Raw genomic sequence first — 14,673 nt, 5'->3', positions numbered from 1 at the left:
TTTTAAATGTTCCTTTCCACCAATTTCAATTTATGTCCTTAGATCCGACTGGCCTGATTTACCCTGGAGTAATATTCTGGGTTCACCCAGTCTACCTTTAATAATTTCTATACCTCGATGAGGTCCTCTCAGACCTTTTCTCTAGATTGGAGAGGGTGTAGAGGAGATTTACCTGAATTATACCAGGGATGAGGGACTTCAGTTACGTGGAGAGATTGGAGAAGAGAAATTTAAAAGGAGATTTAATAGAGATGTTCACAATTCTGAGGGGTTTTGATAGAGTAAATAAGGAGAAACTGTTTCCACTGGTGGGAGAGTCAGTAACCAGAGGACAAAAGAGAATTTTTTTATGCAGCAAGTTGTTATGATCTGGAATGTACTACCTGAAAGGGTGGTGGAAGCAGATTCAATAGTAAGTTTCAAAAGGGAATTGAATATATATTTGAAAAGGTGGGACTATCATTCTGTAATTGCAGAGCATCAGCTTCTTTAATCTTTTCTCAAAGGTCGTCCTTTTGCACTTGGGATCAGTTTTATTGCACTTCTTTGCAACTTTGCCAATACACATATGTCCTCTTTGATGCATTTTGCTCTGAATTTCTGTCTGTTTTAGGCAGTCAACAGAGAAAAATGCATTCCTAAAGGCTCCAGCTAAAATCTGCCACAAAAAACCATACCTGAATTCTCCTTCCATAAAAGTGCCAGTTCCTTTTTAGCCCACAAGCCTGTCCCACCATATTGGATAAGGCTTCTCTGTAAGCGCCCAGACCGTACGGCGGAACTATGGAAAATACTGAATAACTTATTCAAATTAGAGCCCTGTGCTTCATGGAGGACCCTTTTCTGATTTTGGTATGTCCCAGTGCCTGACTCACCATGTGCTAAACTCGCCCAGCAATTCGTGGCAGAAAGGACCCTTCACCAGTGCTATTTAAAGGGATCGTGCAGGTTATTTTTAGAGGTTAGTTGCTGGTTTATCATTTCAGGCTGCTGGTTAACTTCTGAAGCATTCCTGGCTGTGATTCCGGAAGCCACTAATGTCCTTAACAGCTCTTCCTGGTGTCTTGATGCTATTCTGTCACATACTCCAGGGTGTTTAGTAGGTCATGAGAGACTTCCTGCAGTGTGTTACAGTGCAGTTATTGGACTCCTCCCACTTCTCCATCATCTCAACCATAAACATGGAAACCGTCTCCAATGCCTGCATATGAGATCAATGCTCCTGAATCGTTGTTCTTTTGAAGACTGGGCTCCTTAGATCTGGGTCCCCGGGCTCCTCGGTCGAGGGCAATGTCCGTGGAGGAATGGCACTCTCCCTTTCTTCCAGTCCCAGGTCCTCACTCTCGCTTAGTGCGCAGTAATTCGCTAGTGACACTTTGTCTGACTTTCTAACTAATTCCTTGCAAGTGGGTGTCTCTGTGCTAGTGGTTGTACAGGTAAGGTACCAGGATGGAGAGTTGGTAAGAACATGGCAGCAGTTGTTGATCTGGAAGTGCCCAGGAGGTCATTGGAGTGGATGGCCTCTTCCTCCAAGACACCCCAACGATATGAAAGACAGAAGAGCTTGTTTAGCTGTGCACACAGTGACATTTGCCCTCGAAGAAATAGAGGTCTTAGTGTAAGAGCATTACAATATTTTAAGAAAGCCCAAGAAGTTGAAACAACGTATGCTGAGCCTTGCCCAGCCTTTACCAACTTTCTCTTGCCAGCTCACCTCCAACTTCACTCTCTCCTACATTCTCACCTGTCCATCTTCCTATTAAATCTAACACCTCATCTTAATCTAAAAAAACCTCTTAAACTAACACCTTCTTTCCTGTGGACTTGGAGGGTTGAAATTGGACATGGTTGGGACCCAGAAACAGGCAGTATCGCATCGGTCGCCCGTTAGACCCCTGTCCCCGATATTCAGCCTCATTGAATTCAATAGAAATGAGTATCGGGTGTGTGGTATAATGGGAGGCAAAAGTGATTCCACCTGTTTTGAGTCCCCGCCCATGGCCAATTTCACCCCAAGGGTTTTCAGTGATGGTGGTCCTTCCGCAGTTGTCCTTCTTTCCCGAGGCTACTGCTCCTTCTGCCATCTTGCTGAGAAGTGATATTGCTCTTCAACTGGCTACAGACTTTTAATGGCAGCACCAGAACCGTATCCCCCACGCCTAGCAGCCATAAACCAGCATAGGGTGGTTTTCTGGCCTCCAAATCGCCCTGAATGGCTAATGAGGGTTCTGGGAGGAAATTGTGAGGGGTTAGTGGTGGTTTCAAATGGGTATTAGGATTGCCTTGCCCCAAACCTGCCAATGGGAGGGAAATCCAGGCCATGGAGCGCAAAAATTGTACACAGTACTCCAAGTGGTGTAAAGTTTTATTCATGGGCCCTAAAAATGCAGAACACAATTTTTTTTAATATCTTACAGGATCTTCTTAAAGACTTTATGTACAGGAAAGAACGAGGGGAGCTTCTGATACAGAAGATGGGCTCTTACAAAGAAACTCTACTGAATAAGGTGAATTAACTGTTTCAAACTTAAGATTTTTGTTTCCGAGAGAGAGTCATTTTCATCAGTTAATGATCACAGTTGTTATAGAATCATCTCATGGTACCTGTATCAAATACAGCATAAATAACCTGTATTGTACTTTATAACCCCGCAGCTTGGTATAAATCAGTATTATTCACTGAAACAAGTTGCTATTTAAATCCATTTAGTTTTAGAGGCATTAAAATGGGCAGTTATATGTCAGCTGGCCATTTGTTGGCATTACAGGTTGGCAGGGCCAGGATCAATGCTCGTATTGTTAAAATGTTTAAAATCAGTCTTCATTTCTCCTATAATCTTGGGTATGATTGTGTGCCTGTTACAATTTGGGCTTCCTCCCACCAGTTTCAGCTTGTGCTCACAGCAGACAGGCAGTTTTCCTAAGCAGATCAAATCTCCTATGAAGTGAAACCTGCGCCATGAAAGGTATACCGTCCCGGGACTAACATTTACCCTTTAATTGCAGTACAATGTACCAAAGGTTACGTGGTCTACCCACCATGCTCTCCTGCCTGCTCTGAAAGGTGGAAATACCGAGCACACACTAAGATCCACTTTAAGTGCCCTCGCCTGACGTTAATGTTAACAGGAAAAGCGGTGCTGGCAAGCCACTCAATAGTCAGCCGGTGCCACTGGCTCAGAAAATTATAATAGGGAGAAGCGATATGGCGCCCCAGGATCCGGAAGTGTCGTTGAGCCGCTGTCTATGCTGGGTTCATCCCACTGGTCAGGTCCCTTAGCAGCAGGGAGACTAAGGCCAAGGAAATTCACAGTGTGGGAATCCCTCAACCTCCATCCCACCTCCGCCTCCTCCGATATCACGGGCCATGTTTGGGACAGGTGAAGGTTGTGTCCGCCATAGTCCCCATCGGGAATTACCGGCACCACGCATTCGAGGTGGAAACCTGCCGTTTCCAGTCCGGCTCCATTGGGCTACCTGCACCCGACTTTTGCCAGGAATTCACTACTGGGGCCAAAGATTTTCAGCCCCAGCAAGTTACTGACGGTACAAATACTTAGAAAGCAACAAAGACTGAATCAGGTCTCAACATATATATAAAAAAATACAGAAATATTCTCTATTTGACGCAGGAGGAAAAGCAGGTGCCCATGTGTCAATTTGGTGGGGGGCGGGGGTTGGGTGGGAGAGGGGGAAATCAAATGTTGGATAAACTATCTTTTAAAACCTTTTTGGATGTTTTTGGAGTACTCAGAACAATTTTGGTTCCTAACTTTTCCCCCCTATTGTTTAACAGCAGATGTAGCAAGAAAATTTTATGATCATGAAGCTTTCATTTACTTTATATTGGAACTCAACAATCTGTGTCTTAAATCTATCTTTTAGAATTTGCTTATATCATATAAAGGATCTCCAAGCTTTAAACGGATGAAATCTTACATTTGGATCTAACATGTTTTTTTGAAGTTGCAGCATATTTTATGAGGGAATAGAGAAGAGAGGAGTAATTAAAGCACAATGCACAGCCATAAAAGGATGGGATGTTTTCTATAATCATTCATAGATAGGACAGTATTCATAAAAGTGACCATTAAAGTGTTGTGTTTATGCCAAAAAGTTAAGGCCCAACTCTTCGATGGCTCAGCTATTTAAAGGAGTGTGAGCAACAAAGCCACACAGACCAGAAAGGTCCCAGATTCAATCAATGCTCTGTGCTAAGATGGCTTATCTTAGGGTGGTAGAATTGGACTTTTCATCTTTGGGTTAGGAAGGGGAAACATCAGTCATGGTTCCCGCTCCTTGTAGTGGGGGGGTGAATTTTAACTCATCTGCTAAGCGGAAACCGGGTTGGGGGACAGTTAAAATGCAACGGGAGACTTACCTGCTGGCCTCTTGCCCTGATCCTAATTTTAAATTGCAGGAGCCAAGGACACCCACCCAAAGCCTTGTTTAAATATGCAGATTGGGCTGCGATGACGTCATCGGAGTCCGACTGCAATCTTAACTCCAGGCCTACATGCCAGGCCAAATCATTGGATCAGGTCCCCAGTGACGGCCTCCTGCCGCCCAAAATCCCGCTCCCACCTCCGGGCCGCTTAGCTCTTCCCGCCGGGTTCAGGTGGGAGACTGTCTCTGATTATGCAGATGAGGCCTCGGAGTTAAAATCTCCTGGGTCTCATGCTGCGGTGTGCCGGAGGGCTTCCTGTCCGCCTTGCCCCCGACTGCACCGTTCCCGCTCATCCTTAAAATTCTCCCCCCCCCCCCCCCCACCCACCCGCTTATTTCTATTGAGCGATCCCTCCTGCAATTGTGCATATGTGGATGTCAAGTGAGGACAAGACCAAGCTTGGCTGTGATACCGTCCAATAGTCTGCCAATGGAAGAACCATAGGACTTGACTGCACAGAAGGGAGCCAATTGGTCCTTTGTGTCTGTGCTGGCTCTTAGCTAGGGCAATCCAAAACTAATCCTACTGCCCTGCCTTCTCTCCATAGCCCTGTATCGTCCTCTGTTAAATACATTCATCCACATTTCCCTTAAAAGATGCGATGATCTCTGCCTCAGCTTCTCCCTGTGGCAAAGTATTCCATGCTCCCAATAACTTCAACAATGCTCGCTATCCAGGCTCACAGCTATGGGGCACTGGGACCTGTGGCGCTGTACTCTAACAAGGAGTCAACACCTCAAGAAAGGAGATAGGCAGGGAAGAAAATCCAAATGAACACAACTGTGACTGACAATACCCCCTCAATTGTCAACTTTCAGTCTGGTTCAGTGATAGCACTCTCACCTCTAATCAAAAAGCTGTGTGTTTGAGCCCTACTCCAGGATTTGAGCACATAATCTAGGCTGCCACTTCAGTAAAGGAGTATCAGAGGTATGGGGTGTGCACTGTCAGAGGTATGGGGGGTTAAATTGGATAATCCCTAAAAAATGGGCGTGGGGATCGCAGTATGCGATTAACCCATTCATTGAGTTGCAGGCGGTATGTTAAATTGGTGCTGCCTGCTGTTTTACATGATTGCTGCGTGCAGCCAGCGCTACCTGCGCTGTTCATTACCTGCACGCATCAGCAGGGGGCCCTATATCACGAGTGGCTAGCGCTACTTAAAGGCAGCCTGCACCTCTTAAAGGAGATAAAATTGAACAATTTCAGCTTCTGCTGATTGGCTTATTCACATTCTGTACTGAGTCTACAAAACAAAGGGTAAAACCTTGGGATAGCTGAAAGCCTCATCAAAGCTTCTGCTAAGCTTGGAAAATACAACAAAGTACAATTGTGCTGAACATGCAGGGGGAAATCTTAATCTCATTCTAAGCTTGTGGTAATTGTAAACAATTTTACAACACCAAGTTATAGTCCAGCAATTTTATTTTAAATTCACAAGCTTTCGGAGATTTTCTCCTTCCTCAGGCAAATGTTTTGCCTGAGGAAGGAGAAAATCTCCGAAAGCTTGTGAATTTAAAATAAAATTGCTGGACTATAACTTGGTGTTGTAAAATTGTTTACAATTGTCAACCCCAGTCCATCACCGGCATCTCCACATCATAAGCTTGTGGTAGGCATTTAATAAGTGAGGTAAAAGGCTTCAGGCTACCAAAATTACAGCAAAAACATTGACAGTGTTCATAGTAATATACATTGGCATTTGTCTGCTTAATTTTTATTTTAATAAACCCTTTAACCAGTATTCATAGACTGTATGGCTTAATTTAAAAAGGAATAAAAGTTTGCTTATATCACAGCGGTGAATGTAATGCCAGTGTGATTAGTCACTTTTCTTTCCTAGTCTCACACATGCTTTTGTCCCCTTTACACAATAACTCAATGACTATGCAGACCAAGAAGGAGCCAGGTTTACCCCAGTCTATGTTGAATTAGCTGAGAAGGTAGTGGTAATGCTCCAATTGGCCTTAGTTTCACTTAGTCCCTTGCTTGTGTGGATGGTGAGTATAGAGCTAAGTTCAGAGTTGATGGCCATCACAGTTAAATAGCAGATGGAATCATTGCCCAATTGACTCATGAAGAGCTGCTAGTTGGACTTCCGGGACATCACAGCAGTCCAGCAATCTGTTCTCCAACAGATCACCAGGATTGCTGAGGCGCCGCCCCAGGAGAGTGGCAGTGGCTTCATGGAAGAGGAACCTGCTGTCCTCTCTCAGGATGACGGCATTCCTGCTTCCACCCCTGCCACTCTGCCAGTGCCCTTGCTGTTGCCTGTCAGCCAGCCAGCCCAGACTGCTGCAGCCCAGGCTGAGATGGTGCAGTCTGAAGTCGGGCCCTCTAGGCCCAGAGCTGCTCGAGGTTGTCTCCAAGGCCATCTGCACGCTCCTCAATTGAAGGTCAGCAGCCTTCCACCACCCATGCTGCAGCTGCTGGGGAAGCACCTCATGGGAGCACTAGGAAAATTAAAGGCACACGAAAGACAGGCACTAAGGGAACGCACAAGGGTGAATGGTTTCATTTTATATGCATAATTTAATGAGTGAATTGATAAAATTGGGTTTGAATTTGCATTTGGTTTTGGTAGTGGTTTTTATTTCTGCAGTGAGCTTAGGGTGGAACCAATATGTGTTGTCAGAGAGAGGATGATGCGATAGTCAGTGACAGAGGAAAGGTAAGGTGTGTGGGACTGTTGGTGAATGGGGAGGTGTAGCTGAGGTTTCTGGTATCGCTCATGAATATTCTGATCACGCAGAGCCCTGGCAGACACGGCCTGTCTACATTGTAGCCTCCCTTCCTCTTCCTCTTCCTCCGCTTGCTCTTGTGCTTCCTGCTCCTCCTCCTCCCTTTTCTAGCAGCTTGTCCTGCTCTGCGCGGCCTCTCTTCATTGGGTGGAGTGTGGAGTTGCAAAATGGCAGCAGTGGCTTCAAATCAGCGTTGCACATTGACTCGCGTCATAATCTTCCTATTCTGCATACTGCCAGCTGTCATTAGGTGCGCGTGCGCATACCCCTTTACCAAGATGGCGTCCTGCGTAATTCCTGTCGGAAGTGTGCACTCGCATCTCAGACCCCATTTTCGAGTCTTAGTTGACCACATAGCGCCTAAAAAATGGGCGCTACACGGTCCAATTTAACCCTCTTGGTCTTTCGGATGAGGTATTAAACTGAGTCTGCCTACTCAAATGGATGTAAAAGATCCCATGCACTATTCAAAGGAGAGCATGGAGACCCAGTGTCCTGGCCATCTTTATTCCTCAACCAACACTGCCAAAAACAAATTACCTGGTCATTTATCTCATTGCTGTTTGTGGGACATTTCTGTGGGAGAATTGGCTGCCAAATCTGCCTATGTAACAACAGTGACTATGTTTCAAAAGTAATCGATTGGCTGTGAAGCACATGTCCTGAGGACCTGAGTAATCTCATTGGTAACCTTCAGAAGTAGAACATAGCACAGATGAGTGAAGTTGTTTTCACCAAGCTAAGGCTAAAGGCCATTTGTGGTATTTGCAAGGCCATTCTTTGAGGAACCCTATCTGCAAAGGGACATTGATGCATTGGGGAGAGCTTAGAGAACAATAGGAATGACACCAGGAGCCAAACTAAAGCGTTATGAGGATAGGCTAATAGAACTGAATCTGCTTGCCCGTACAGTTCTGCGCTTTACCTGTCTCCTCTCCTCAAGCGCTGACATGTTTTGATATGGTTCTGTGAGCATTGACCATTAGGTACCCTGTTCAAATGACATTGAACATTGACATGCCAGTCAAGCATTAGAACCAAGCTTGATCCCGGTCTTACCCAATGTCCACAGATATGCACTTTCCAGCAGACATTATTAGATGGAAAATCAGGAATGATAAACATGGCTACTTTACCCCTCCCTTTCTGAGACTAATTGCAGTGGCTGTATCACTCTGACCTGACATCAGCTTATGCAGCATAGACCAAAGGTGAGGTGAGAATTTCTGCCCATGACATCAAGGCAGCATTCGACCGAGCGTGACATCAAAGATCCCTAGTAAAAGTGAAGTAAGTAGTGATCAGGGGAAAACTCTCCAGTGGTTGGAGTCATACCTGGCACTAAGGAAGATGGTTGTGGTCGTTGGAGGCCAATCATCTCAAACCCAGAATATTGCTGCAGGAGTTTCTCAGGGCAACGTCCTAAGTCCAACTATCTTCATCAGTGACCTTCCCTCCATCAGAAGGTCAGAAGTGGGGCTGTTCACTGATGATTGCACAGTGTTCAGCTCCATTCGCAATTCCTCAGATATTGAAGCAGTTCATGACCACATGCAGCAAAGACCTGGACAACATCCAAGCTTGGGCTGATAAGTGGCAATTAGTATTCATGCCACACAAGTGTCAGGCAGTGATCATCCCCAACAAGAGAGAGCATCACCACCTCCCTTGACATTTAATGACATTACCATCACCGGGTCCCCCACTATCAACATCCTGAGGGTCACCATTGACCAGAAACTCAACTGGACCAGCCACATAAATGCCATGTCTACTCAAGCAGATCTGGGTATTCTGCAATTGACTACCTGAGCATTGGCCTTAAAGGATTAACAGTTAAGCATCGCAGCCTTGTTCCAGACCCCAGACTATCTGTGAGCAACATCATGGGAGACCAATTTGTTATATATTACACCTCTGTGAAGTGCCTTGGATGTTTTTCTGCTATAAGCACTATTTAAATGCGATGCAAATTATTGGTACTATGATGTCATTACCTGGAAATTGATTGTTAATTATATGAGTAAATAAACTTGCCACAATCATTAATCCTTCACAGTAGACATTATCATGCACCAACAGCACAAGGGGACTGGCCCATCACTTTCCACTATTACTGCTGCAATCAGGGAATCAAAGGATTCAAAACTGAATAAAATGACCTCCATGAAATTCATAGTGTGATAAAACTAAATAAATAGCCCAGGCTCCACTTTCACAATTCATGACATCATGTGACATCAAATCCTTGTAATAAATTCCAGGCAGCCATTATTTTAGATTTATTTCACATTAGACATCATTACCTGCATTAACAAGTAGTTTTCTTCTAATTTATTTAGACTGAGCTTGCCAAAAGCCGCGATGGATATGTTCATTTTGGTGACATGGTGTTACTTATTAATCCTGGTACTGTAAACAAAAATGCGGCCAACCTCCATTTACCTCGTAGCCCCATGGCATTGACTCTGAATGTCGATCAAAGCAGATTCATGGCAAGTTCACGAGTTGAATCACCATGTGATGTGTGTGGCAGCTTGGAGTTAACCCCCTGTATCAGAAATACCTTTGTTATTACAAGGTGAGGAGACTGATTTTTAATTCTGTCAAATATGATTGTTCTGTATTAAGAAAAGCTGCTGCTCTGTTAACAGCCAATCTTTTATGTAAAAGGTTTTCGTACAATAATGATTATAGTAACTGCGCTACAGTTGCTACAGTCTACATTTAATTCAAAGTTGCTTAATTTAAATTCATTTGAATTGAAATTGTGCAAAAAAAAAGGCCTCGTGCTATTTTATTAAAATTACTTAATTCTTACTATAGATAATTCAGTTGTTTTTTTTGAGTAAAAACAACTTTGAATCAACAAGAGTAGACTATATTATGTAAGCTGCTCGCGCCGCAACTACATCACAGAGCTACAATAGAAATACATAAAAACTGCAGTCAGCAGCATAACTTTGTTAAAAACATTCAGTAATCCACACATTTGTATTTTGAAGTGACACAGGTTGAAGTATTAGTACTGTTCATGTGACTGAGGAAAACAATAAATATAGTTTGGCGCAGTGACACAGCACATCAGCGCCTTAACCTATTGTCCTGTCAAATGGTAGGAGGCAGGTTCACAGCCTCTGTGTGAGGCTCCAATTTCGATTATGCCAGGAGGTAAAAAAAATTGAGCCGGGGCCAGCCATTTTTCCACATGGAGGAGATAATCGACATTCAATGGCATTACCATCGCCGAATCCCCCACCAACAACATCCTGGGGGGTCACCATTGACCAAAAACTCAACTGGCCATATAAGTGCAATGGCTACTAGAGCAGACCAGAGGGTGGGTATTCTGCGGTGAGTGTCTCACCTCCTGACTCCCCAAAACCTCTGCACCACCTAGAAGGCACAAGTCAGGCGTGTGATGGAATACTCTCCACTTGCCTGGATGGGTGCAGCTACAACAACACTCAAGAAGCTCGACACCATTCAGGACGAAGCAGTCCGCTTGATTGGCAGTCCATCCACCTCCTTAAACATCCACTCCCTCCACCACTGGCGCACCGTGGCTGCAGAGTGTGCTGTCTAAAGGATGTATTGCAACAACTGGCCAAGGCTTCTTCAGCAGCACCTCCCAAACCCACGACCTCCACCACCCAGAAAGACAAGGGCAGCAGGTGCATGGGAACATCATCACATCCCAGTTTCCTTCTAAGTTACGCACCATCCTGATTTCAACGTCACTGGGTCAAACTCCTGGAACTCCCTACCTAAGAACATAGGAACAGGAGTAGGCCATTCAGCCCCTCGTGCCTGCTCCACCATTTGATAAGATCATGGCTGATCTGTGATCTAACTCCATATACCCGCCTTTGGCCCATATCCCTTAATACCTTTGATTGCCAAAAAGCTATCTACCTCAGATTTAAATTTAGCAATTGAGCTAGTATCAATTGCTGTTTGCGGAAGAGAGTTCCAAACTTTGACTACCCTTTGTGTGTAGAAATGTTTTTTAATCTCGCTCCTGAAAGGTCTGGCTCTAATTTTTAGACTGTGCCCCCTACTCCTAGAATCCCCAACCAGCGGAAATAGTTTCTCTCTATCCACCCTATCCGTTCCCCTTAATATCTTATAAACTTCGATCAGATCACCCCTTAACCTTCGAAACTCCAGAGAATACAACCCCAATTTGTGTAATCTCTCCTCATAACTTAACCCTTGAAGTCCAGGTATCATTCTAGTAAACCTACGCTGCACTCCCTCCAAGGCCAATATGTCCTTCTGAAGGTGCGGTGCCCAGAACTGCTCACAGTACTCCAGCATTGTGGGAGTACCTTCACCACACGGACTCCAGTGGTTCAAAAAGAAGGTGGTTCACCACCACCTTCTCAAGGGCAACTGGGGCAGTAAATGCCGGCCTTGTTAGCATCACCTGTTTCCCGAGGATGAATTAAAAAAAAATATAGGCTGCTCACAAGCAGCCAGGGAAGCTTTATTGGCAGAGGTTCAGGAGCAGTTCGCCTAGCTTTCTTTGGCCAGGAAGAGATCTAAAGAAAAGGGGAGAACACTAGTGAAGAATTATGTTTTAAAAATATTTGAAGAAATGTATATATTTGCATACAATGAATAGTCAGTAAGCCAGGCAAGGCAGATCCGCCCAAATCCAATGCATTAAAAGTAATTCACGCTTTGTTGGTTTGACCCAGACACTTTTTTAACTTAAATTGACTGCAGTCCATGCACTTCTGAAATAATTGTCCTTTATTGGATTTCTGGATTACGAAGATTCCGTTAGTTTTACCAACTTTAGAAGGCAGCCGATGTCTCAGTTTAAATGGGGTGTCAGACTTTGATTTCCAGACTCACGTTGGTAGATGTAGAGATTCTTTAGAATAACCCCCATCAATGGCAATTCCACAGAACAATGCTAGTTGGACAAGTGTAGCAAGGCATAGTGGGAGCTATGAGTGCCGGTCTTAGTTGCTCCATCTTTGGCCTAATTTCTTTTGTTTACGGTATATATCATTAAAGATGCTAATATTGTACTGCTTCTGGTTATGGGACACATATACTTTTCTTGGTTACAACAGTCGTTGGGCAAACTAGATAAGTGAGGCAGAATGGATCAGTCCACTATAAGTGACTTGCATTGTAACCTTTTTAAAATGACAACATATTTGTGTTGTATAAAACAGCTTCTGAAGTAGATAGTAATGTAGCTTGGATTTAAGTAAAATCCTAAGCTGATTGATAAAATACATTGTAACATTACACTTTTATTGGCTGTATGAAATATAAATGTTTGCATTTTGTAGACTCACACTAATCATTTTGTTTGTCAGTCTTGATGGCAGTTGTGTTGGTGACCCTCTCCGATATGGACAGAGCTTTGCCCTCAGAACAATGGAAGGGATTGCTGGGCAGGTACATTAACTCGTGATTTGCAGTAGATTTCTGATCAGTTTCCAAAATCTAACATAGTTCATATAACAAACTGATTGCCGCCTGTAAGAATAAACAGAGGATGTAGTTGTGGATGAATGCTTTATTATTTATCCTCATGACCATTGCATTAAGCCACAAACGATTTTCTTTTACAGCTGTATCTGACTAGTGATCTCAAATTATTTCTGAAGTTTGCCAAAAAATCTCGGATGCAGCTAGTGAATTTGACAGACCAGCTCTCATTTCTGAATAGTTGGCAGGTCCTGTACTTGGACCCACAGATGCGCCTTGAATACGACGGATACCCAGTGCTAGTATGTACATTTTAAAATTATTCTGTGTTTTATTAAGGATGGTTCTTTAAACCAATTGTTATAATCCCCTTCAATATTATAAAGAGTAAAGATTTTCTATGATTTACAATTTGTATTATAGGATTCCCGAGTAGGGTACTTTATAAGATGTTCTGATAATAGGTAATCATAAAACAGATTCTAGATCTGCCAAATGCTTATAAACTGAACATTATAGGGAGCTAATGTCAGACATTTAAATAGAACCATAGAAGGGACCCATTACTGTATCTGCTGACTCTGTGTCAGAACGATCCAAAGCTAATCTCACGTGCTCTCCCCACGGCTCTGCATCTTCCTCTGCTTCAAATTATTATGTATTCAGGGCTATCAAAACTGCACAAATTCTAGGAGTGAGATTTTTAGTTGTGAGTCAGCTGCATAGCTGAGGTGTTGCTTTGTGCCAAAAACATGGGTAAAGGTAGAAAGCTGCACCCATTATGTGGATCTATCCATTAATCCAAGTTCAGTGTCCTATTATTGTTGATGCTGCTGCTTTAAGTTAATTATGTTTTTAGTTACTGTTTAAAGACCAAATCACCTTCCTGGTAGCTATAGAAAGAAGAACATTCAGCCAATCACCCATTATAAGTCGCCTGGAAGAAGGGATGCCATACCAGAAAGGATTGGCATTGATCGTAGTATAAAAGTCAAAGTTTGAAGTCAAAAAGTAAAGCTTTTAAACCAAGAAAGTTAAGCATTTAAAAGTTAAAACGATCATTGGTGCCTGATTGTTCCACCATTCACATTCACATTCACTAGAACCAATGCTTTTCTTGATATATATTAATGACTTGGACTTGGGTGAACAGGGCACAATTTCAAAATTTGCAGATGACTCAAAACTTGGAAGTGTAGTGAACAGTGAGGAGGATAGTGATAGATTTCAAGAGGACATAGACAGGCTGGTGGAATGGGCGGACACGTGGCAGATGAAATTTATCGCAGAGAAGTGCAAAGTGATACATTTTGGTAGGAAGAACGAAGAGAGGCAATATAAACTAAATGGTACAATTCTAAAGGGGGTGCAGGAACAGAGAGACCTGGGGGTATATGTGCACAGGTCATTGAAGGTGGCAGGGCAGGTTGAGAAAGCGGTTAAAAAAGCATATGGGATCCTGGGCTTTATAAATAGAGGCATAGAGTACAAAAGCAAGGAAGTCATAATGAACCTTTATAAAACACTGGTTCAGCCACAACTGGAGTATTGTGTCCAGTTCTGGGCACCGCACTTTAGGAAGGGTGTAAAGGCCTTAGAGATGGTGCAGAAAAGATTTACAAGAATGATTCCAGGGATGAGGGACTTCAGTTACGTGGATAGACTAGAGAAGCTGGGGTTGTTCTCCTTAGAGCAGAGAAGGTTGAGAGGATATTTGATAGAGATGATCAAAATCATGTGGGGTCTAGACAGAGTAGATAGAGAGAAACTGTTCCCATTGGCAGAAGGTCAAAATTAGTATCCACTTGGAGAAGCAAGGATTAATCAGGGATAGTCAACATGGCTTTGTCAAGGGAAGATCATGTCTGACTAATTTGATTGAATTTTTTGAGGGGGTGACTAGGCGTGTGGATGAGGGTAACGCAGTGGATGTGGTATACATGGATTTCAGTAAGGCCTTCGATAAAGTCCCGCACAGGAGACTGGTCAAGAAGGTATGAGCCCATGGAATCCAGGGTGCCTTGGCACTTT

General features: G+C 43.6%; 1 protein-coding gene across 1 annotated transcript in view; it reads left to right on the top strand.

The window, feature by feature from the left end:
- cfap161 (cilia and flagella associated protein 161) overlaps positions 1–14,673 on the top strand; it is a 52,799-nt gene that overhangs the window by 22,223 nt on the left and 15,903 nt on the right. The window contains exons 2-5 of the mRNA XM_067971618.1: positions 2,418–2,507; positions 9,531–9,769; positions 12,528–12,609; positions 12,786–12,944. Of these exons, the coding sequence (XP_067827719.1) occupies positions 2,418–2,507; positions 9,531–9,769; positions 12,528–12,609; positions 12,786–12,944 (570 nt within the window). The remainder of the gene's footprint in view (positions 1–2,417; positions 2,508–9,530; positions 9,770–12,527; positions 12,610–12,785; positions 12,945–14,673) is intronic.

The sequence above is a fragment of the Heptranchias perlo genome, chromosome 34 (assembly GCF_035084215.1).
Source record: "Heptranchias perlo isolate sHepPer1 chromosome 34, sHepPer1.hap1, whole genome shotgun sequence".
Classification (NCBI taxonomy): Eukaryota; Metazoa; Chordata; class Chondrichthyes; order Hexanchiformes; family Hexanchidae; genus Heptranchias; species Heptranchias perlo.
Note: the sequence above shows the minus strand (reverse complement) of the source record. Positions and strands in the feature narration are given on the sequence as shown.